The 25,993-nt window shown below is 37.7% G+C and overlaps 1 protein-coding gene across 1 annotated transcript in view; it reads left to right on the forward strand.

The window, feature by feature from the left end:
• C5 (complement C5) overlaps window positions 1-25,993 on the forward strand; it is a 131,201-nt gene that overhangs the window by 100,630 nt on the left and 4,578 nt on the right. The window contains exons 29-39 of the mRNA XM_037797345.1: window positions 3,300-3,502; window positions 4,941-5,093; window positions 7,517-7,579; window positions 8,585-8,666; window positions 9,644-9,692; window positions 17,469-17,571; window positions 17,938-18,012; window positions 18,126-18,231; window positions 20,063-20,146; window positions 21,076-21,165; window positions 23,317-23,400. Coding sequence (XP_037653273.1) covers window positions 3,300-3,502; window positions 4,941-5,093; window positions 7,517-7,579; window positions 8,585-8,666; window positions 9,644-9,692; window positions 17,469-17,571; window positions 17,938-18,012; window positions 18,126-18,231; window positions 20,063-20,146; window positions 21,076-21,165; window positions 23,317-23,400 — 1,092 coding nt within the window. The remainder of the gene's footprint in view (window positions 1-3,299; window positions 3,503-4,940; window positions 5,094-7,516; window positions 7,580-8,584; window positions 8,667-9,643; window positions 9,693-17,468; window positions 17,572-17,937; window positions 18,013-18,125; window positions 18,232-20,062; window positions 20,147-21,075; window positions 21,166-23,316; window positions 23,401-25,993) is intronic.

Consider the following 25,993-nt stretch of genomic DNA (forward strand, 5'->3'; position numbering starts at 1 on the left):
TCCAAAAATGGCGTGAAGGCCAGTGTGGCTGGAGAGAAGTGAGATGAGGGTAGGAAATGAGGTCAGAGAGGGAAAGGGCTATGGCGCGAGGGGTGCTTCATATTGGGCCTTAGAAGTCCTTACAGTATATGGTTGTGCAATGTATACAAGGCACCCAGCAAGTGGGCAAATTGAGGTTGAAATCCAGCCTGTGCATCACTCACTACTCCATGATCCCTGATTTGAGGTTGCTTCCACCCAGGGCAAGGGATGTCTATTTCTCATTCACATCAAGGTGCTTAGTAGGGGAGCCCTAGAGCTTTAACTTCTAGTTTGAGTAAGAAGGGAAGACATTGGAAGATTATGAGCAAAGATGCTTATACTTTATCAGGTTTACCACAAAGTGCTCGCTCTCTCTTGCTCTCTCTCTCTCTCTCTGTTGACAGCTTTATTGAGACATAATTTACATACACACAATTCACCCATTTAAGGTGCACAATCCAATGCTTTTTAGTATAATCTTAGAGCTGTGCAACCATCACCACAATGAATTTTAGAACATTTTTTACACCTAAGAAAGAAGCCCTAAACCCTTTAGCTATCATCCTCTTGGTCCCTTCATTTCCTCCTTCTGCAGTCCTAAGCAGTCACTTTCTATTTCTATATACTTTCTGGACATTTCATGTAATCGAAATCATACATGTGGTCTTTTGTGACTGGCTTCTTTCACTTAGCATAATGTTTTCAAGGTTCATTCATATTGTAGCACATTTTGTTTATCCATTTATCAGTTAATGGACATTTGGGTTGTTTCTACCTCTTGTCTTTAATGAATAATGCTGCTATGAACATTCTTGTACAAGTTTTTTGTGTGTATTTGTTTTGATTTCTCCTGGGTATATACCTAGGAGTGGAATTGCTAGGTCAACTGTTAACTCTACATTTAACTTTTTTGAGGGACTGCCAGGCTGCTGTCCAAAGTGGTTGCACAATTTTGCATTCCCACCAGCACTGTATGAGGATACCAATTTCTCCGCATCCTCACCAACACTTGTTCTTTTCTAACTTCTTGATTATAGCCATCATAGTGAGTATGAAGTGGTACCTCACTGTGGTTTTGATTTGCATTTCCCTGACAAATAATGTTGTCAAGCATCTTTTCATGTGTTTATTGTCCATCTGTGCATCTTGTTTGGAGAAATGTTTATTCAGATCACTTGCCCAGTTTTCAATTGGTTATATGTCTTTTTATTATTGAGTTGTAACAGTTCATTATATGTTCTAGATACAAGTCCTTATCAGATATGTAATTTGCAAATATTTTCTCCCATTCTATGGGTTTTTCACTTTTGGTAATGTTCTTTGATGCACAAAAGTTTAAAATTTTACTGAAGTGCATTTCATTTTGACGAGTGGGGATACTGCTTTCTATAGGTCAAGAGTAAAGAAATTGAAAGAAAGTAGCAATGGTCTGTGACCAGTGTGCCTAAATCAGCACAGGTATGGGGGCATTTCTGAGCCCTCTATGGGCTGAGATTTAAAAAAAAAAATTTATGACTCTTACATGAAGTTTATAACCATTGTTCCGGTTTGCTAAAGCTGCCGAAATGCAACATAACAGAAATGGATTGGCTTTTACAGTAGGGGGTTATTAGTTCACAAATTTGCAAGTCTGCAGCCATGAAAATGTCTCAATTAAGGCATCAGCAGTGCAATGCCTTCTCTGAAGAAAGGCCACTGGCATCCGGGGTCCCTCTGTCAGATGGGAAGGCACATGGCAATGTCTGCTGGTCCTTCTTCTCCTGAGTTCTGATTTCAAAATGACTTTCTCCAAAATGTTTCTGGGCTTCTGTCTCACTTAGCTTCTCTACTGGTTTCTCCTGGGGCATTTCTGTCTAAGCACTTCTGGGTTCTTACTTAGCTTCTCTGGGGCAAACTCTGGGCTTCATCTCTTAACTTAGCATCTCCAAACATCTTTCTGTCTTCATCTCCAAGCATCTGGGTCTGTGTTGGCTCTGAGCTCCCGCTTTGTCCCTAAGCTCTCTTAAGGACTCCAGTAAACTAATTAAGACCCACCTTGAATGGGCAGGGTCACATCTCCATGGAAATAATCTAATCAAAAGGTCCCCCCCACAATTGGGTAGATCACATCTCCATGGAAACAACCTAATCAAAAGATCCCACCCACAATAGGTCTGCCCCCACAAGACTGGATTAAAAGAACATAGTCTTTTATGGCGTACATAACAGATTCAAACTAGCACAACCATCTACAATATTTGACTTCTGCCATATTTTTAAAATGACTAACTCTTAACATATACCCTAAAATAACATGTGTGATCCTTTTTTTATGCAACATATGATACTTTAAAAAAAAACATAAAACAAATGTCTTGGGTATTATAAGATGTAGATCATAAAATCATAGAGTTTAAGAGTTAGAAGAAAATTTAATGTAATCAAAGAATGTTTGAACTGGAAGTATCTTTACAAGTCAAATCAACCCCCTCATTTTAAATACAAGAAATGTGAGTCTCTGAGAGGGAGGGAAACTATCTTGTTCAAGGTGATGCAAATAATGTAATTACGAATTATAAACAGGCAAGTCAACATTTTGACTAATGTTGATAAATGAGTTTCTAATATGCTTTACTGTTTTTATGGTTTTGTTTTACATAATTTTTTCCAAAAAGGATTTGAGGTGATAGGTTTAAATTATTATAACAATAAAAAACTTAACATAATTTAGAAAATAATTTGTGAAAAATTCTGCCTATTTGAGAATGTCTATAGTGCTTTAAATTGGAAGGAGATAATAAAAGCCTGATCTATCTTTTGGGTGTGAGTGATTTCATAATTTCCAGGATGTGATTTTTTTTCTATCAGAGATAAAACTTCTGCAATTTATCTTCTAGTGTCAGTAATAATAATAACTCTTTGTATAAGTATGGCACTTTATATTGCATTTGAGTTTCACTAAAAGGAAAAATATATATATTATCCTAACTCGAAGTATTAGGAAACTGAGTCCCATGGAATTAAAGGAACTTGCCCAAAGTGACATGGTCAATTAGTACTAGAGATTAAAACCTCGCTTAATAATTACCAGTTTACTGCACTTTCCACTCTACTATACTACCTCTCCCTGGTACATGTTGACTTTCCATATTGACCTTTTTAAATAAAGACAAAGAGCATTGTATCAAGGGATTTGGTTTTGTGTTGGTCATCCTAAAGACGTTCCTCTTACAAAAAAGTAAGAAACTTCTAGAAACCAAAAGGCTGCATATTAATGAATATGATTTATTAATGTTTAGGCAATCCACCCATTTATCGTTTTTGGAAAGACGATCAACACACAGACAGCTCTGCACCTAATGCTGCCACGGCACATATGGTAGAAACCACTGCCTATGCTTTACTCACCATCCTTGCCTTGAAAGAGATGAATTATGTTAACCCAATCATCAAGTGGTTATCTGAAGAGCAGAGATATGGAGGTGGCTTTTATTCGACCCAGGTAACATTTCTTTGTCTTGTACCATCCTCTTGTAGGCATTTTTACTGTCTTTCACATCACACATTCTACACTTGTTCTGGCCTCCATGCTTTGGTCCACCAAATGAGCATGCCATAAATATGAATAAATGTTTAGAATCAGAGGACCCTTGGAGGTTATCTGTATTGCCACCCTTATTATACTGAGGAAGAAATGAGCCCAGGGAGTTCATTCAAGGATTTAGTGGTGGAACCAACATCAGAACTCATGTCTCCTGGTTTTAAACCCAGTACTTCCTTCATGATTCTTAAGGGCCATGAAAGCCTTGTAAGGTTATCAGTAATTATTTCATATCCTATGTAACTAACAGTGGCTGCCATGTAGACAAACGTAGTGGTGTTGTCCTCTCCAAAAAATAAATTAAAAGTGAGAGAATTATTGGTTGCTACATGTTTATCTATATTTATCAATACAAACTCATATATATTTACCAATGTAAATCACTTTTTTATATGTTTACCATTGTAAACTCATTTGAATATGTATATTTTATGTTACAACTATTATGTGGTTGTATAATATACATCTATATCTAAAGTATAGCTCAAATACTAACATTTTACCTGTTTGCTGGATGTTTACATTGTAACAGAGTATATGTATCTGTGTATATAAAATTTAGGGCTAAAGGGATCCTTCAGGATCACTTTAGTGATCATCTAATCCGAGGAGGCAGTGGGTTTAATCTCAGGTTAGCAGGAAACAAATGCCCTATTGCTTACTGTTGGCAGAGAGGGTAGCCACAGATTTGCCATCTCTGTTCTAGCCACACTTCCTCATTTTATACTCCAGGAAGATGAGGTCCAGAAAGATAAAGTTCATTCATTTATTCATTCAACAAATACCTATTGAATAGCTACTATGTGCAAGGTCCTGAAACTGTACTTGATACCAGGGAAGGTGTGCTACCTGCCCCTATGAATCTTACATTATAGTAGGGAAGGCCAACAAAAACTACGTATAAAATGATTACAGATTGGGGTGCATGCTATGAAGGGCACAACAAGAGAATAATGGGAAGGAGGGCCACATTGTAGAGATATTTAAGCTGCAATTGAAGGACTAGAGGATAACCCCACAAAGAGCAGGAGGAATTGTGCAAAGAGACTTTCCTGGGGTCACACGCACAGAATCTGTGAAGAACCTGGAGCTGAGCCACACTTCCTGTCCCCGCTCCTGTGCTGTTGCCACTATAGCCCATGAACAGTAGCATCCTTGTTGAGGAGGACGAGGCCTTCCTTCGGCTGCCACATTGGGGCCCTTACCCAATTTCACTCAGTCACGCCGGAGTTTCATCTCTGGGTACAGCTGCCTTACCCTCTCTTAAGAAAGGGTGTTTGTAAGCAGGGAGGATCTAGATAAGCTAAACATATTTTTGTGTCTTGCTGATTGTTCCTAGGATACAATTAATGCTATCGAGGGCCTGACAGAATATTCACTCCTGAGTAAACATCTCCGCTTGAATATGGATATCAATATTTCTTACAAGCACAAAGGTGACTTCTACCATTATAAGATGACAGAGAAAAATTTCATTGGGAGTCCAATTGAGGTAAATGAAGACCTTTTTATAATATTTCACAATTCAATGGACCTTTGAAATAATCTGTTTCACCCTTATTTTACAAATGTATTTATTCTTTAGTTAAACATATATTGAGGGTATGCTATGCCCTGGGCATGGGGGATTCAAATATAAAACAGAAAGAACCTGTCTACTGGGAAGACCCAGTCATTTAAATAGACAGGAAAAATGAGAGCCTTGATAGGGACTTGGAAGTACTAAATGGGACATCTTGACCCAGTCTGAGAGGTGGGGGCAGTTTGCCAAATGCATTCAGATGCATGGGTTAATTCTGGGGGAATCAGAATGAGTTAGCCAGGTGAAGAAAAGGGGAGAACATTTCAGACATGGAGAACAGCGTGTACAAGGGCACGGCAGAAGAGTGAGAGAGAGGCTCTGCTGATGGCTCAAGTGGCCCCAACACATGTGGACACTGTGGCAGAGTTGGAATTGCCCTTGAGGCCCCCAACTCCTTGCTCCTTATCCTTTGCTAGTTTTAAAAGTGAAAACATTGATATCTTATGAAAATTCCCTAAAGAAAAGGGCATATTGGAAAAAAAAACTAGTATCTCTATTAATAATAGTAGTTGCCAGTGTACAGCTGCTGTTACATAGTTTTCTGATTACTACATTTTAAATTATTTACAGGTATATTTAAATATACATATAACTGAAAATTGTTCTCAATGTCAACATCTTCTTTAGAGTTCAGAAATCCATGTTAGCAATAGGTAAATAGGCATAACAGAAAATTGAATGCAGAAATTACAAGCTGGTGGCCCATATTTTTGAAAATGATAGAGATAGACATAGACATAGACATAGACATAGACATAGATATATTCCAACATTTAAAAATCAGATTTTCAACTTCTTTTGAAAAACCAAAAGATCTGACAACACTGGCATGTTTTCTTCAGTTTACCACAGTGACCAGTTACACTATTACATGTATGCACTTATGTCTGTACTTGATTCATGCCTGGGCTTTGGCAGGGATTTGCGTTTGTGACCCTAGTTTAGTGTTTCCTTTCCCTGGGGGCATTTGGAGTTCACCAGAGATTTGCACCCTAACTCAAAGCTCTAAGCTGTAATGGGAAGCTCTTGGACTGAAGAGTATGGTGGGCCCATCTGATGTAGCTGAAGTTATTTTTCTGTACATGGGTAATGTCGTTAAGAGCTTCTTATCGAGAGAGAACCCTTGTCATCTTGAAATAATTAAAAACCTAAGTCCATGATGCTGTCTGAATATAAAATCTAGGCTGTTGTCTAGTTTTGAATTCTCTACTCCAGCATTTCCTAAAATGGGTTACATGAAATAAAATGTTGGGTTGGCAAGTAAGTGTGGAAAACTCTAGTTTAAATGAAATTAAACAAGTTCTTTAGTACAGGATTCTCCTGTCTTTGATGTGTTGTGACTCGGGAGGAACCGGACAGTGGGAAGGCAGGACAGTGTACAATATTTCCACAACTTGTTTGTTCATAGAACCCTTTTCTCATGCAGCATCTTAAGACACTAGTTTTCCAGGAGAACAAAAAAGCTGACCTAGTCACCTACATTTACTAAAAGTTGGGAGAAAGATTGACAACCTTTCATGCCCTTCTGCAAAATAATTCCTTTTGCCCTGGTGTGTTGCATAGAGAGAAGGGAAGGCTGCAGTCTGGGAGTAAGTTAAGAACAGACGCTTAGGTACCTTGCTCAAAATTCTCTCTCTCATACTTTCCACAGACTAGAGAGCATTTGGAGGGTGGAGCGTCTCTTAGAAGGGAGACTTACTTAACTCAGAAGAACAGGAAGCAGAGCAGCAGCACCTAAGGATCTGGCAGGCTCCATGGGGTTCTTGAGATTTGGAATGGGGTGTCGGGGGTTCAACAAACAGAGGCTGGTGGGAAATGGGGAAGATGAGCCATTGGGAAGTGGACAAAGGGTGCAAAGAGGAAGGTAGGAGAGAGTCAAAACTAGATTTCACCCCTTTACAGTTGTGTTACCTGCTCTTGGTGCTAATGACAACGGACTCTTTTGGCACATAGAATGCTGATGCTGAGCTAGACCCTGAAAGGAATTTATCCAGTTGGCAAAAGGAGACGAAGATCCAGTTTTACCACAACCATATACAAATGAAAATGTAACCCAAAGTGAACTCAAACATGGTGGTTTTGCTGGTTCAACTAGGGAGATCTGACATCTCATTTACAAATAGAAGGGAAAGGGGAAGTCCCAACATTTTTTTAGTGCCTACTGTGTGCATAGGATTTTCAATGCCTTATTCATTTGACCTCACAAGGGCTCCAAGAGTGGAGTCGGGTGGGTGCCAGCACCCTCTTTTCATTGCTTTATGCTCAATCCCCATCAAATGTTGACAGACAGCAAATGTTGACAGACAGCATGGTTTTACTCTCCACCTTTCCAGGTGCCTCTTCCTGATGACCTCGTTGTCAGCACTGGATACAGCAGTGGCTTGGCTACAGTACATGTAAGTGTTGTAAGCTGGTAGGGATTACATGTCTGTTTGTACTAGGCAACATAAAAGACATTTAGGGATTTTGCCACAAAATCACAGAAACCTGGTCTTGGGTAATCATGACTAAAGTAAGATTCATTCATCTAATTCTTACTAGCTACCTTGGTAGCTGTCCTTGTGATTTCTTTTTGAAAATGGCTAGGTTAATCCTTGTATGTATACATTCAGTATTTGCGGGAACTAAGTATATATGAAATGATATATGTATATAACTATACAGTTAAATATACATATTTTAAATATGTATTCATATATATGATGATTTTTATGGTTAGTAATGTAGTCACGTCTCCTTTACTCAGCATGATTGGGGATTGATGTATCATGTGTAAAGTCTCAAGTTTCTTCTCTTTTAGCAATTTGGCATTTGCACATTTTTCCAAACTGTTTATGTACATCTGTACATCCTTAAACTGTGTATTCTGAACGTAATCATTCTATGGATGATTTTAATTATGCTCTGTGCTTTAGTTCCTTCATTCCTTCAAGAACAATATGAGTTTGCATTGGGGGGAGGGACTGTCCACTTTTCTGTCACTTCTAGGATGCCACACCTGTTATTTGTTGTTTGCCATGTTAATGTGTGGGCTGCGAGAAAACCATACCTCTTGGCACTGTAGTGTTAGGTGTAAAATTAGAGCATATGGGCTCTAGGGAGAGCCTTGGGAACTTTTCTGTTGAGTAAGGAGTTCAGACTCAACTGCCTGAGATTTGGACCAATATTCTGCCTGGCCGGAGCTCGTTTTTGGCTTACTGGGGGGTTCTCAGCCATGTTTCACATTGTGGAATTTGCTGAAGGTCCAGCTGCTGGGAAAGTGGGTCATTAACATACACTATTTGCGCTGGATTAAGAAAATGATACTTCAAGCATCTATCTACAGCAACAGTGTTACCATAATACCTTTTTTCACTTTTTCATTTAAATAAGAATCTTCATGTTTATTTGTCCCAATGTAGGTAACAACTGTAGTTCACAAAACCAGTACGTCTGAGGAAATTTGTAGCTTTCATTTGAAAATTGAAACCCAGGACATTGGAGGTAAAAACAGTATAATTTACACTGTCATTTTGGCTAAACATGAACAGAGCTTCCTTGATTAGGAAAAATGAACTTGCTCAAAAAATAAGATTTTCTTAATTTTATTTGACATCCAATTAAATATTACTGCCATTTATTGTAATCGGGGTAACTTTTCAATAATAGTTGGACACTGTTATTAAGAAACTTAATTAAGCTCCATGTATTCATTATCGATCAAGAAATTATTCTGACATTTAAAAATGGAGCTGGTTTTAAAGTCACAGAAAGGTCTAATTCTTTGCACTTTGTTAGCTTTGTATCCATGTTCCATTCCAGGACCTTGGATTTTTGTTCGCTTGTTAGCTTTGCATCCCTTAGCCTTTCTGCACTCCAAAGGGTCCAGCAAATGCATATTTCTTTCACTTGATCCCTCAAGTACATTTGATTTTTTTTTAATGTGCCCATGTTGTTTGTTTTTACCTGTAGCCTCCCTCGGCTAGTTGGTTCTCTCCTCACCGTCCAAAATCGTGCCTGCTACACACTCCAGTCCTCCTCCCCTAACTCTTACACACCTGGAGTCAGGCTGTGTGCTGTCACCTCTGCCCTAATGTCTTTCATTATATCATTCCTACATGATGCTTCCAACTACCATTAATCCAGGAAATGCACTCCCATCCTCCAAAAGTGTTTCCAATACATATTTACTTTAAATGAATTCCTCTTTAAATTATAAGTTCTTTGAAAGCAGAGAACTGTTCTACTTATTTAAAGGTTTTCTGGTACTGTCAGTGTCCATGAATTCCCATTAAAATCACCAAAAGGACCGACTTCAAAATGACAAATTATTTTTAATTGTCTTCAGAGGCCTGCTTATTAATGATTTTGTTCTGACAAGTTTCTGAAACAACTAATATCGGTTTGCTCTTCTGTTTTTTTGCATTGTTTGTTTGTTTGCTTTCTTGAATGTTTGCTTATTTGTGTGTTGGTTATGCTAGCAACCAGCTACAGCAACTCGGAATACAAGCGCATAATGGCCTGTGCCAGGTGAGCCCATTTTCACCATGAGGGACATAGACCGAGTTCTCACTTTTGCCACAGCATTATTTCTTTACATTTTTAAATTTAATTTTAAAGTGACCAGATGATACAAAGGTGTTCAATTTTTTCTATGCAGAACATACTAGGTATTCTTAAATAAGTACTTGCTGTAAAGAACAGCTTTGTTTTTGCTTGTACATAGTTTTCTCTCCCATTTTTTGTCTTTTTCCTAATTCAAACACTATTACATTATTTTTCCATCCTTCAGAAGGGGAGAGATGTGATATAAGTATTAGCAAAAGAAAAACCAAAATATTCTTTCATAAGCAGCTCTACACTCTTACTTACAAAAATCACACATGCCCAGCAAAATCCCTGGCCATTATTAGCCAGTGGTTCTCAACTCAGGCTGCACATCAAAGTCAACTAAGGAGATTTTAGAGATTTCTAAAGCTCAGACCTCACCTCCATTCTAAAGCTAGCCAGGGTTGAAAACCCTTTATTCTAAACCCGCTAATAACTAACTACAGAGACCCTAAATTGGCCACCATTTTGGTTTCTCATTGCCGCTACAACAAAATACCACAAACTTAAAGGCTTAAAGTACCTCAAATTTATTATCTTAGAATTCTGGAGGGCAGGAGGTCTAAAGTTATGTTGTTGACAGGGCTGCATTACTTTTGGAGACTCCAGGGAAGACTCCATTTCCTTGCCCTTTCCATCCTCCTGAGCATATTTGCCATTTCTATTTATAATCACACATGTTGTCAAAGCACTCAGCATGGATAACTTAGGAGTTCCATAGAGTTGTGTAATAGGTTAGCTCTGAAAAGCACTGTAGGGGTGCAATAGTAATCCCCTGATTTTTGAAATAAAGAAACTGAGACTTGAAGAGGTAAAGAAGTTAAGTTCTCACAGAGTTAGAAGCAGAGACTGGGCCTCAAACCCTGGGCCCTTGGAGCCCGGTCCAATATCTAAACCACCTCCTTTCAATCAGTGTAATCCAAGACCACTGATCCCTAGAACTAGCAAATGGTTTCTCACTGCCTCTCTCCCTGCTGTTTTCCAGCCATGTTTGTGGTCCTAGCCTGATCTCTCTCCTCTTGGGATTCATTCATTCACTACCCAGCAGGCTTGGAATGCCTACTTTCCTCCTTGGCCATTCCCCACTCTCTGATCCCCTTTGTTTTAGTTTCCTAGGCTGCTTCAAAGCCATACCATGAAATGGGTTCACATTAAACAATGGGAATTTATTTGCTTACAGCTAGAGTCCATGAAAAATGTCCAAATCAAAGCATCATCAAGGCAATACTTTCTTTCCAGAGACTGGCTGCAGGCAGTCCTTCGCTCCTCTGCCACATGGCAAGGCACATGGTGATGTCTGCTGATCTCTCCCTTCTCTTCTGGGTTTCGTTGATTTCAGCTTCTTGCCACCGAGACTTTCTCTCTCTTGCTCTCTGTATTCATTCTGTTTATAAAGGATTCCAGTAATAGGATTCAGCCCCATCCTGAATGAAGTTGGCCACACCTTAACTGAAGTAGCCTCATCAAACGATCCTACTTACAATGGGTTTACACACACAGGAATGAATTAGATTTAAGAACATGTTTTTCTGGGGTACATACAACTTCAAACCTTCACATCCCTCAAACACCTTCATCAATTCCTGAAGTCTTTCCATTAAGGTTGCCTTTCCCGAAACATTTTCTTCCTCCTAACTCTTGAATACCTATCTCCTGGGGGAGTGGATGGTGGTCACAGTTGTCTTTCAGTCCATAACAGTTGTCATGGGAAGATGTGATCAAACGATCTAGGCAAAGCTAGAATCCATGCATAGGACCCTACACAGAGGTGTATAGAATTGACATAAGAAAGGGCTCTCTGTCAGTGGAATGGGAAACTGGTGTGGTAGCCTCTACCATAAAATATTCAAGTGACCTTCAGCAAACCAGCTTACTTCTCTGGGTCTCTTCTGTCAAGCAAGGATATTGGACTATCTCATCTTAAAGTTTCTTCCAGTTCTAGTTTTCCATAACTCTGTTATACATAGAAAGGCTCTTATCAAAAACTCATTCATTCATGAAACTTCATTGACAGGAGGCCTAATTCTAGATTGTTAAAATATGAAAGAGAGCAAATAGAAACATAATATTAACTATTCTACCCTTTGTTTTTTACAAACTTGGGATAGAATATTAAAAAGAAAAGTCAGATGGAATACGCTTTTGGTTCTGTGACACTAAAGTTAAGCTGGGTAAATTCCAAAAGTAAATGTGTAGTACTTATTCATGTAAAAAATTCTTTGCCTTCAAATACTCTGTCTCCTGATTTAAAATGCCAGCATGCAATTTCTGTGTTCCAAGGGTCTCTTTCTTGTATTTAGCTTTTTACAACCTCTCTGTTGTATTCATAAGAAAAGGGAAAAAAGGATTTCATTTCTATCCTTCTCCCAGAACAAAATGCCTTTGAGGAAGATTGCTGTTGTTGGCAGAGGCAAAAAGCTTCTTGAAAGGAACGTTTCTGTTCCACGGTTGAAACAGTCTCCATGGCAACCAGTCATCAAGGCTCCAGCAACCTTTTCATAGACAGTCTCCACTCAGGAGGCCCTTTCCATCCTGTTGACAGAGTATTTGCATCTGTGAGCAAGAGTTTTCTGCTTCTGGTGACACCCATCCAACTGGGGAGATGTTCAGATGTCCTATCATAGTTCCTAGATGCCTTATATTTTGTTCTAAATTGCTAATTTGGTTTAGAATGGGGTTACATTTTCACAATTCAGAGATTTTTTGATATTTTGAATTATGATGGTCAATATTACATTTACAACTTCTAGTAAGATCTGCTTTATATAGGCTCTGTAAGGTGTGATTGGGAAAAAGTTATCCCCTGCCATCTCACTAACACATATAATATCTCTCATTTCACTAATACTTAAGTCCTTTAAGTCAGATCAACTCATTTTTCCCTTGTGCATCTATCTACCCAATTTCTTCCTCAATCCTTACTGCTCTTCCAGGCTCCCCTCTCAAATGTCTACCTGCCTAGACAAAAGAGGCTGGTACCTGATACTCAGCCTTTGCAGAATCACACTCAGCCTCACTCTGCACCTCCCCCTGTCCCACCAACCTGCCCTTATTTTAAATTCTCTACTTCTGTTTAATGGTAGCAGCAAGCCTCTGCCACCTAAAACCAAAACCTTGGAATTATATACATAAATTATAAAAACTTCTTCACAATTAATTTTTTTCTTGCAATTTTATTGAGATATAGTCACATACCATACAATCATCCAAAATGTACAATCAATTGTTCACAGTATCATCATATAGTTGTGCATTCATCACAGTCAATTTTTAAACATTTTCATTACTCCAAAATAAAAATTAAAGTAAAAAAGAGCACCCAAAACAACCCATTCCCCCTATTATTCATTTACATGTTTGTCTCCATTTTTCTACTCATCTGTCTATACACTGGATAAAGGGAGAGTGAGCCACAAGATTTTCTACAATCACACAGTCACACCATATAAGCTATATAGTTACACACTCATCTTCAAGAAACAAGGCTAATGGGTTGCAGTTTGACAGCTTCAGTATTTCCTTCTAGCTATTCTAATACACTAAAAACTAAAAAGTGATATCTATATAATGCATAAGGATAACCTCCAGAATGACCTCTTGAATCCATTTGAAATCTCTCAGCCCATAAAACTTTATTTTGTCTCATTTTTTCTCCCTCCTTTTGGTCAAGAAGGCTTTCTCAATCCCACAATGCTGGGTTCAGGCTCATCCCTGAGTCATGTCCCATGTTGCCAGGGAGATTTATACCCCTGAGGGTTATGGCCCACATGGTGGGGAGGACAGCAAGTCAACCTGCCAAGTTGGCTTAGAGAGAGAGGCCACATCTGAGCAACAAAAGAGGTTCTCTGGGGGTGACTCTTAGGCACCATTATAAGTAGCTTAGCCTCTCCTTTGCAGTAACAGGTTTCATAAGGGCAAGCACCAAGATTGAGGGCTTGGCCTACTAAATTGGTAGTCTCCAATTTTTGTGAAAATATAAGGAATTCCCCAGGTGGGTAAATTTAATATTTCCACATTTTTCCCAAGTCCATCAAAGGAGCTTTGCAAATACTTTTTTATCCTCTGCCAAAATTACTCTGGGATGTATTGGGGCTTCACACTAACCTGTACAAACAAACCGGCTCTCACTCCCTATTCAAGGTTCCATGTGATTATGGTGTTTGAATAAACTGACCATACAAGTTAAATTACATAGCATGCTACAGAAAAATAAATACTTTCAACCAAATAAACATCTCTAGCTTGGTCTCACACAGAAGTTGAAATTTTAAAATACAGTCAACAGCATCCTCTACCCTTTAGTTTGATTTACCTTGGTTCTAACCAAGTCCATTTCATTCATATCTCTAATTGAAGTCTGATCTCTCTTTCAGGTTCTTTAACATTTGCTGTATGGGGTAATGCTGACATTCATAGCTACCAAACTAGCTCTGAGTCTCAGGTGTCTCACAGATAACTGAAGTTCCAGGGACTGACCAGGTTATACACAAGAGCTCAGCATCTCACAATCTAGAAATAACCATTACAACTCAGGAATAGAAGTAACTGCTGTAAGAGCTTACAACCTAGGAACCATTACAATAAGCCTTCCCCTGATAACCGCGCTCTCAGATGAAATTCTCAGAGTTTGCATATTATAGTTAGTCCATATTAGTGAGGCGTTACAATGTCTTTCTTTTCCTTTCTGGCTTATTTCATGAAAATACTGTCCTCAAGTTCCATGTACCTAGTTACATACCTCATAACTTCATTCCTTCTTGCAGCCACTCAGTACTCCATTGTATGTATACACCACAGTTCACTATTCTGTTCATCAGTCAATGTATCCTTAGGCCATCTCCATCCGCTGTGAATCATGTATACTGCCACCACAAAACACCAGTGTGCAAATGTCCCTTTGGATCGCTGCTCTCAGTTCTTCCAAGTATATACCCACTAATGAGGGTTGCAGGACCATATGGCACCCACATACTTAGCTTCCTGTGGAACCACCATACTGCCCTCCAGATAAGCTACACCATTCTACTTCCCCACCAACAGTAATTTGATACACCCCTCTCTCCACATTTTCTCCAGCTCTTGTAACCCCTCTGTTTATTTTTTAAACATTCAATCCTAAGTAAAAAATCTGTGGTTCCCAGAATAATCACATAGTTATGCATTCACCACCACAATCTATATGTGAACATTTCCATTTTTTTCCACAAAAAATAGAGGAAGAGGAGAAAAGAGACAAAAGAAATAAAAAGAAAAGAAAAAAATGATGAATAAAAAATACAAATAAAATAAAATAAAATACATTAATAAAATTCAGACAGCAACACCACCACCAAGAATCCTCTACCCCTCCTTTATATCCCCCTCTTACAGACACTTAGCTTTGGTATATTGCCTTTGTTACAATTAATGGAGGCATATTACAATGTTACTCTTAACTATGGACTCAAGTTTGCAATGATTATATTTTCCCTCCAATACCATCCCATTCTCAACACCTTGCAAAGTTGACATTCATTTTGTTCTCCCTCATGTAAAAACATTCTTATATTTGTACATTTAATGACCATTATTAACCACTCTAGTTTTCATTAAGTTATACAGTCCCAGTCTTTGTCTTCTATTTTTCCTTCTGCTGTCCTACATGCCCCTAGCCTTCCTCTTTCAACTGTACTCACATTCATCTTTGTTCAGACACTTATAATATTGTCCTTCCATCACACAGAATCATTCTATCTATTTCTGGATCTATACAATCTATGCTGTTGAACATTCTATACTCCTTCAGCATCAAATGCCTGATCTCTACTCTCTTTCTATCTCCTGATAACCTGTGTTCTCAGCTTTAACTCTCAAAGTTTTGCTCATTAATGTTAGTTCATATTTGTGAGAACACACAGTATTTGTCCTTTTGTTTCTGGCTAATTTTGCTCAACATAAAGTCCTCAAGGTTCATCCAAGTTGTTATATGCTTCATGACCTTATTCTGTCTTACAGCTGCATAATATTCCATCACATATATATATACCACAGTTTGCTTATCCATTTGTCCGTTGATGGGCATCTGAGCTGTTTCCATCTCCTGGCAATCATTAATAACACCACTACAAACATTGGTTTACAAATATCTGTTCCTGTCTTAGCTTTCAGTTCCTCTGAGTATATACTTAGTAATGTGATTGCTGGATCATAAGGCAATTCTATGCTTAACTTCCTGAGGAACTGCTACACTGCCTTCCAGGAGTAGTTGCACCATTCTACATTTCCATCAATAGTGAATAAGTATACCTCTTTCCCCACATACTCTCCAACACTTGTAATTTTCTGTTTTTTTGATAATGGCCATTCTATCAGGTGTGGAATGGTATCTCATTGTGGTTTTGATTTTCATTTCCCTAATAGCCAATGAAGTTGAGCATCTTTTTATGTTTTTGAACCATTTGTATTTCCTATTCAGAAAAGTGTCCCTCCATGTCTTTTGCCCATTTTTTGATCGGGTTGTTTGTCTTTTTGCTGTTGAGTTGTAGGATCTCTTTACATATTCTGGATATTAAACCCTTATCTGATATGTGGTTTCCAAATATTGTCGCCTATTGCATAGGCTGCCTTTTTACTTTTCTGGCAAAGTCCTTTGATGCACAGAAGTGTTCAGTTTTGTGGAGATCCCTTTTATCTATTTCTTCTTTCACTGCCATGCTTCGGGTGTAAGGTCTCAGAAACCACCTCCTATCACAAAATCGTTAAGATATTTCCCTACATGTTATTCTAAAAGTTTTATGTCTTAGCTCTAATATTTAGTCAGTATATCTATCTTTATGCCAGTACCATGCTGTTTTGACCACCGTAGCTTTGTAATATGCTTCAAAGTCAGTTAGTGCTTCACAAATAATTTTACAAATAAGAATATGAACTCTGTAAAGGGGAGATGATTTGTGGAAATTTCTCAGCAGAACTGGGATAAAACCCAAGTTACTGCTTCCTCATTTCAGTAGTCTTTTCTCTCTTACAAAAACAAAACAAGAAAAAGACTACCATTTTACTCCCTTGGCCTTTCTCCTTAGGTTTCCACCAGCATAATTCCTAAACAAGGAAATGTCCTTGAAACATTTTTTTTAATAATAATGTATCTATTGTGGCCATTGTGAAAAATATAGAAAATAGAGAAAGGCATGGAGAAGAAAAGAGGTAATCATTTATATTCTCACCATCCAGGGAGAATACCTGTTAACATTTTAGTGTATTTTTTTCCAGTCTTTTCCTAGATGTGTTTATTGAGTCTCTTTCTAATATACAATTAATTTGCTTCTTTAGATTATGTTCCATTAGAAACAGACCTGGAGTGAGAAACAAGAGACCTAGATGCTTATGCAGCTCTTACATGAGCTAGCCATGAGCCTTCCTCTCATCCTCAGTTTCCTCAGCTAGTTAGCTAAGGACTTGAACTGGACAACCTCTATGATCTGTTTCATCTCCTGAATGGTAGTACATTGATATTATTGGTCAAGTGAGTGAAAGGTTAGGATAGATAACTGCAACATCTCTTGTAACTCTAAAATTCGGTGATTCTGATGCATGTATTGCAGAGGGGCAAATAAGTAGAGAACTAAATTCAAAAATTAAAGTCTACTAATGAATAGGGCCTTTTCTTAAAGAATCTTATACATTCATTTATTCCATTTTCTAATCTCTAATTTATTTTAGCTACAAGCCCAGCAGGGAAGAATCTGCATCTGGATCCTCCCATGCAGTGATGGATATCTCTTTGCCAACTGGAATCAATGCAAATGCAGAGGACTTAAAAGCTGTAAATGTTTTCTTTTAAATATTGCTGTGAATGCTTGATTTTCTATTCTGCATCATTTTACAGATAAAGTTATTTCCTTTCATTTTAATATGCGACTGCCATAGAATCACCCAGAATATTTTATCCAAACCAACAATCTACCTACATTTTGATTTTTCAAAGTGAATTGGGGTGTATACTTGCATGATCTGAATAATGTGAGTGAATATGCCAATGTGTTTAGACTTTCTCAAGAAGAGAAACTGCTCTTCAGCTTCTCTGAATATTGGATCCCATCCCTGTGCTCTAACATTCTGTCAACTGCTGAATGCATTTGAACAAGTAGATAATAAAATCATATTCAAGTTTTTCTCCTTCCTCCTTTAGCTTGTCGAAGGAGTGGACCAACTACTAGCTGATTACCAAATTAAAGATGGACATGTTATTCTGCAACTGAATTCAGTGAGTTCTGCCTCCCTATTTTTCCTTTACGATTACTATCCAAAATTACAGCTTAACATATTATGAGTCTTCTCTTCTGTGATTTCCTTATAACCCTTGAATTTGTCAAACAGATTCCTTCTGATGATTTCCTTTGTGTCCGATTCCGGATATTTGAACTTTTTCAAGTTGGATTTCTGAGTCCTGCTACTTTCACAGTGTATGAATACCACAGACCAGGTAATCAACTTTACTCTAAAATTTCTTCAGAAGACTATTTTGTATTCATTACAGAACCTTTAGAAATCTACTAGAGGCCAGTTTCCTATTTTATATATTGCCTCTCTCAGGGCTCACTCTTCACAAAATTATGAAATCCCAACATAGAAATACAAACCACTCTGTGACTTTGAGCAAGCCATTTCACTTCTCTGGTCCTCAGTTTCTTTGTTTTTAAAATAATTAGATTGGATTACTCCCGACTTCAAAAGTCTTTGCCTCAAGTTTACCTTTAGTGTTCATCTTCAGCATCCATTGCATCGCCCCTTTTTTTTTGAGAAGCCCATTTATCCTCCTGTTTCTTTACTCCTCCTGGAATCAAATTCTACCCCATCTATATTCTCATCACATTTTACAGATAGTTCTATTATAGCATTTGTCACATTGTATTGCAATTATTTGTTTACATGTCTTTCTCACCACTACCAGATAGTATCTTCATCTTTGGGTACCTAATATCTAACATAGTGTCAGGTATGAAATGTGTACTCAGTAAATGTTTGTTGACTTAACAACCCCACATTTGATCATTGATCACTCAGCCACATCTGAGAATGTTTAGTGATTGGAGAGTTCTTTGGGTCACAAGGCAGCCTTTTCTACCTTGGACAGTTCTACTTGTTAGAAATTCTTATATTGAACCAAATTCTGACACCCATTCATTCTAGTTTTATCTTCTGAAGTCTTAAATAACAAACCCATCCCATCTTCACTTTAATACAGATGCCATTTTTCCTTCTCTTCTCCTGTCTAAACAAGTACAATCTTTCAATAGATCCTAATGTAAACTAATTTGTTTTCCTCTCTTTCATGGGAGCACTAAATATTTTCATCCTAAGAAGACTAATATTAGTCAAATTTCAAGCACATTGCTAAGATTACAAGGGGAGACCATTTTGAGGATAGAGGAGCCCCTCCCAGGAGAGCCAACACGCACCACCTTCTCCAGCTAAACGTAAAGCCACCTCTGCCCTCTTTCATGTCACCCTGAATGACATGATGGTTTGTACTTTTCAAACCATCAATTTTCCAATAGTTGTTAAATCCCTATTGCTCAGTGAATGTTACAAGTTAAACCATATCATTTATTATACTACCGTTGTTTCTCTAAGATAGACTTGCCATTATATGTTACGAATCTTTCTGCAGCTTATTCTCTTTTGTCTTTCTTTATTATCTTTTTAATGCAGAAATTTTTGCTTTTTAAATATAATCTTGTCTTTTATGGCTTCTGGGTTTCACATCTTTATTAGAAAGACCTTCCTCAAACCAAGATTATTTTTAAATTACATTCTCTACTCCTTTTATAGTCATTTTTACCTACAAATCTTGTGTCTATTCTGGGATTTATTCTGGTATAGGGAATGAGGTAGGAATTCCACTTTATTATTTTCCAGATAGCTAGCCAATTGTCCCAATTCCATTTATTGAATTAGCCCTCTTTTCTTGAGGGCTATTTCAGCAGTCTGGTTGACAATAGAGCATTCCCACAGCTGACCAGTTTGTCAGCTGGACAGGAGATGATTTTAAAGTCCATCTGAGTAGCATAGTAAATAGTAGGAAAATTTGAAAGTAAGTGAAGAGTGTGGAAGTAGACCCAGTTCTAACATTAGTTCCATCTCAAGCTTAATGTGCAAACTTAGGAAAGTAATTTAACCTCCCTGAGCCTTAGCTATAAAAAGAAGGGTTTGGAGTAGGTGATCTCTGAGGCCCCAGGTAAGAGACTCACCAACCTGTAATTGTGTTGTGCAGCAATCAAGCCGCTTCTCTTAACTTGCTTTCATTGCCACAGATAAACAGTGCACCATGTTTTATAATCCTTTCCATACCAAACTTCAGACAGTCTGTGAAGGAACAACGTGTCAATGTGTAGAAGGTAAGCTTTCTTTGACGTATTTAGGCTGCATTCTTGTTTAAATGAGACACTCATAATTCAAGGCTCTATCTGGGAAAAGCTGTTTGACAAACTGTTGTTTCTCAGAAGTAAAAATATAATCTCAGTTAATTGAAAGCTAATGATTTCTTGAGCATTTTATAGCCACTTCTCTGCAACTTCTGAGCAACCCAATAGTATAAACTATCAATGACAGAGACCCACCACCCAGCCAGTTGGATAGCACAGGGATAACACGATCTGAATATTAACCAAATTTACTTTTCACCTGGTCTTTTTAGTATAATAGGGCCACGGCCTAAGGGAACAGAGGCTGGGAATTGAACTGCAAGCTCTCTCCAGTTAATGGAATTCTCTGTTTATCATCCAGTTCCATTCAGTCTTTTTAAAATTTAAGGTAGTCTCCCTGGCCAAGGAAAAAATCCAGAACTCACCAATAATCGACAACTGGCTCCATGTGGGTCTGGATTGTTTCAGTTTTGTTTTTGAAATCTTTAATATCTACACATTTCTCAAATACTTATTGTACCATCTTATACTATATATCTGTCAAATTATCATTTGGGATCCTGCAAGAGATATACGACTTTTGATCAGACTCATGATGGAAAATTTCCCCTTTTTTTTCTGAGAGAAGCATGTCAATTTCTAAAGAGCTAAATGTGAACAATGCTGAGGAGTGACCACCCAATCTAAGAAAGTCTTCTGTTTAAAAATTTGGTTTTGCGTTGCTTATTTGTTTGTTTGTTTTGTTTTTGCTTTATGTAATATTTCACTTTATGGAAAAGGAGAAGATGGAATCTGGTCAGATCACATTGGATGTTGAAGGGCTCATGAGAAATCTCTACTCTAAAAGACAGTGTCTTCTTCCTTACATTAACCTAACTTTTACCATTTTTCACAAAATTCAGCTGACTGTGGACAAATGCGGAAAGAATTGGATCTAACAATTTCTGCAGATACTAGGAAACAAACAGCATGTAAAGCAGAGATTGCATATGGTAAGTTCAGACATTCGATATATAGTTTCCTTTGAACATGAAATTTGTGAATGCATTGTCAGTTAGAAGGATCAAAAATTTTACATAGTGATTGTTATGGATACAGCATTTCATGTGTTCCCTCGAAAGAAAATGTGATCAATTTTCAGCATTTACATGCACAGTTGTTTATCCTTCAGTAAAGAAATGTGATTTTCATTAAAGCAATAGGAATGACATACACACTCAGCCAAGATGCTTTACCCGAATAGATCCCTCTGAATTACAGACACTAAAACATATTCAAGGGGAACATTTAAGAAGCCACAGAGGTTTAAGGTTTCAGTACTATATTCTTCCAATTGATTCAGCATAGGCAGAGGTGCTTTTTGGGTCTGGATTTTTAAAAACTCTCTGCAAAGGCAAGGGAATAATAGAATTTACTAAATAATTTTTAATGTATGCAAGATTACAATCCATATTTGAGACTGTCCAGTTCAAAAGGAGAATCTTCCTCTGGTTGCCCAGAGCTCGGAGCTGAGACAAATGCCCGAGTACAGTAGCAGTTGGTCTCAAGTTCCTGATGAAATTAGTTTTTTATTTTGTATCCATAGTTTCTGATGTTTATGTCTGGCTTTTTTTTTTTTTTTTTTTTTTTTGAGATAGCTCTTGAGAGATAGCATTTGAAATAACACTGTCTCAAATCCTTTCTTAAAAATTGATAAGGTGTTATTTATAAATAAATTATATAGTTTTTCATTGTAGCCCCATAGGAACTCTTCAAGGTAATAGAAGATTATCCCTATTTTACTGATAAAGAAACTGAGGCTCTGGGTAATTAAAAAATTTGCTGAGTGTCATTCAGATAGTAAGGAGCAGAATTAGGATGCATTCTGGTCTCCAGTATTATTTCCATCATATTATGTATAGCAAATTCACTTAATGGAAATACAGTCATCAAATGAATTTTGTATGGGAATAGTGTTTCTTTCTTTCATATTCGTCTTGATTTTAAAAAGTTTGAAAGCTGACTGATTAAGCCAAAATCCACTGCAGTTTTTAAAATAGTTCGAGACTTGGAGAGAATACTATATTGTTTTAACAAGTTATTTTTTCCCTGAATTTTAGAAATATTTAACTGATAAATATCAGAAACATATTTTAACACAGATAATAAATGTAATCTGGATTTATTTTGCCTAGCTGGCTTGTTCTGGAGACCACAGATTGAAAATGGAATAACAGAACAGAAACAAGATAAAATAGTTCCCTCTCCCCATCCATACCCACATAGTACTTGCCCATGTCCAACAAAAAGACTTATAAACCTGAAATTGAGGACATTTTAAAATCCATTTTAAGCCGTTAATTTATGCAACCTTTTGGTTCTGATAGAATGAGTTGATATCTATCTATCTATCTATCTATCTATCTATCTATCTATCTACATCTGATGCTAGGAATCTCATGGACTGAGAATATCTCAAAACTGGACAAACATTTTAGTTCATTCGCTTCAACCACATCAAAAGCAAAAATAAAAGTGATCTTTTCTCAGGCCACCTAGAAGGGATGAGTTGTTTCACACTGGTCATTCCGGAGTTGAGGTCAGACACATCATGGATTAAACATTGATGCCTGAATGATGAGAAAACAGGGTTGGGGGGTGGCTCATGTCAGATAGCTGCCAATCCAAGCAAAGGGGAGTAAGACAAGAATCCTGTTAACCACCAATGACCAAAGTCAGTGAGCAAGTGAGGCAAGGGAACTAGAGGGCTCCCCTGGTGGCCACGGAGAGGAGAAGGAATGGGTTTTTCACCCACTTCACCCACCACTCGTGGGCATGCCTCCACCAACGCTAAAGGACCCATGTCTGAACTTTGCAGCTAACAGTGGTTTATTTGGCTTGTTTGTCTTGCGTGCTTCTGTTTATTGTTTACATGACTAATTGACCTGTCCTATAACAGTGGCCACAGCTAATGATTCTAAGGTAGACTGAGAGATCGAATCACACTGCGGGGATTTGGGGAGGCTTCTTGGAAGAAATAAGATCTGCCTCAGGGTGCCCATGATAGCTTGCCGGGCTTCATTTCTCACTTGCTTGACAAAATTTGGCTTTTGTTGGACATGGCATTAGTGGTATTGAACTTGAATTGTTTTGTTTTTTACTAGCTTATAAAGTTAAAATCACATCCATCACTGAAGAAAATGTTTTTGTCAAGTACGCTGCAACTCTCCTGGATATCTACAAAGCTGGTGAGAATTCATTAATTAATTCATTCTTTCTTTCAACAAATATTAGTACTAACTGTGTGCCAGGCATTATATTAGGCACAGTGGAAGCCATTGGAATAAGACAGCCAGAGTTTCTGCCTTCATAAAACTGACATTCTACTTGGGGAGAAGCATTTTTTAAAAAAAGAAAATGGACAAATAAATGAAATTATAAATCATAATAAGTATTATATATGAAATAGAATGGGACTAATAAGGGAAACTCCTTCAGTATGATAACAGATAACCTCTTTTAGGAGATGATATTAGGAGTCAGCCATTATTAAAAGGAGACAGGGGGAACAGAATTTGCAAAGTCCCAAAGGCAGAAAAGAACCTGGCTCCATCAGGGAACTGAAATAACATCAGTGAGTCACTGAACTGTAATGAGTGAGGGAGAGAGTAGTGTGAGATGAAGCTGGAGAGAGAAGCAGGAACTGGGTCATACAGGGTTTTATAGGGCATGATAACAAATGTGGATTTTATTCTAGAAATCCAAAGGGAAGCTAATAAATGGTCTGGGTAGGCAAGTAAGATGATATGATTTATGCTTTTTAAAGATCATTCTGGCTTCTATTAAAAGGAGCAAGAGTAGAAATAGGAAAAACAGTGAAGAGCACCTACAAAGTACAAACCCTTGGGTTGGATGCCATGTGACATACATCAGAATTTTAATAACTGATTCAATAAAATGAATTAGTATGTAAAATAAGATATGACAAAATTTAAAAATATTTCCCTTTTATTCTCTAAGTAAACTAAGCTGTAAATATTATAAAACTGCTTGCCAAATGATATAAATTATAACACAAATGATTCATGAAATCATTCTGATAATTCCAAATACTTTTTTATTTTTATTATCTTTAAATTCAGTTTTATTGAGATATATTCACATACCATACAATCATCCACAGTGTACAATCAATTGTTTACAAGACCATCATATAGTTGTGCATTCATCACCACAATTTTTGAACATTTTCATTACTCCAAAAAAAAGTGAATATAAGAATAAAAATAATAGTAGAAAAGAACACCTAAAACATCCCATCACCACCCCCATCCCACCCTATTTTTCATTTAATTTTTGTCCCCATTTTTCTACTCATCTGTCCATACACTGGATAAAGGGAGTGTGAGCCACAGGGTTTTCACAATCACATAGTCACACCATGTAAATTACATAGTTATACCATCGTCTTCAAGAATCAAGGCTACTGGACTGCAGTTTGACAGTTTCAGGTATTTCTTCCAACTATTCCAATACACTGAAAATTAAAAAGGAATATCTATATAGCACATAAGAATAACCTCCAGAATGACCGCTCAACTCCTTTTGAGATCTCTCAGTCACTGAAACTTTATTTTGTTTTCTTTCACTTCCCCCTTTTGGTCAAGAAGACTTACTCAATCCCATGATGCCAGGTCCAGGCTCATCCCCAGGAGTCATGACCCATGTTGCCAGGGAGATTTACACCCCTGGGAGTCATGGCCCACATAGGGGAGAGAACAGTAAGTTTACCTGCTGAGTGGGCTTAGAGAATGAGAGGCCACATCTGAGCAACAAAAGAGGTTCTCTGGGAGAGACTCTTAAGCAAAATTATAAGTAGGCTTAGCCTCTCCTTTAAGTACAAGCTTCATAATGGCAAGCCCCAAGATTGGCCTACTAAATTGGTAATCCTCAATGCTTGTGAGAATATCAGTGATTCCCCAGGTGGGGAAATTTAATATTTCTGCACTTTCCCCCAGTTCCTTGGGGGGAGGGGGGACTTTGCAAATACTTTTTTATTCTCTGCCAGAGTTACTTTGGATGTATCGGGATTTCACACTAACCTGTACAAACCTACCAGATCTGACTATCTATTCAAAGTTCCCTATAATAATGGTGTTTGAATAAACTGACCGTACAAGTTAAATTATTTAGTGTACTACAGAAAATATACATCCTGCACCAAATAAATATCTCTTCCCTTGGTCTCGCAAAGAAGTTGAAGCTTTAAAACACAATCAATATCGTCCTATACCCTTTAGCCTGATTTGCGTTAGTCCTAACCAGATCCACTTCATTCATATCTCTAATTGTAGTGTGAACTCTTTTTCAGCTTTTTTTAACAGTTGCTGTATAGGGTAATACTGACATTCATACCTGTACCTGCCAAACTGTAGCTCTGAGTCTCAGGTGTCACACAGATAACCGAAGTTCCAGAGACCGACCAGTTATACACAAAGAGCTCAGCATCTCAGAATTTAGAGATAATCGTTACAACTCAGGAATGGATATGACTGCTATAAGAGCTTACACTCTAGGGGCCATTACAATAAGCGTTCTCCTGATAACCTGTGCTCTCAGGTTCAATTCTCAGAGTTTACACATTATAGTTAGTCCATATTAGTGAGGCATTATAATGTTTGTCTTTTTATTTCTGGCATAACCAAATACATTTTTGATTCTTACAAATTGACAGTGTGAGCTTTTGTTTGACTCACTACATGATGCCCCTGTTTGACCCTTGATCCCACAACAAGGAACCACACCAAACTCTTCCAATTTTGTCTCTATTGAATTGGTAGT

Source organism: Choloepus didactylus, chromosome 10, assembly GCF_015220235.1.
Source record: "Choloepus didactylus isolate mChoDid1 chromosome 10, mChoDid1.pri, whole genome shotgun sequence".
NCBI classification, from domain to species: Eukaryota; Metazoa; Chordata; class Mammalia; order Pilosa; family Megalonychidae; genus Choloepus; species Choloepus didactylus.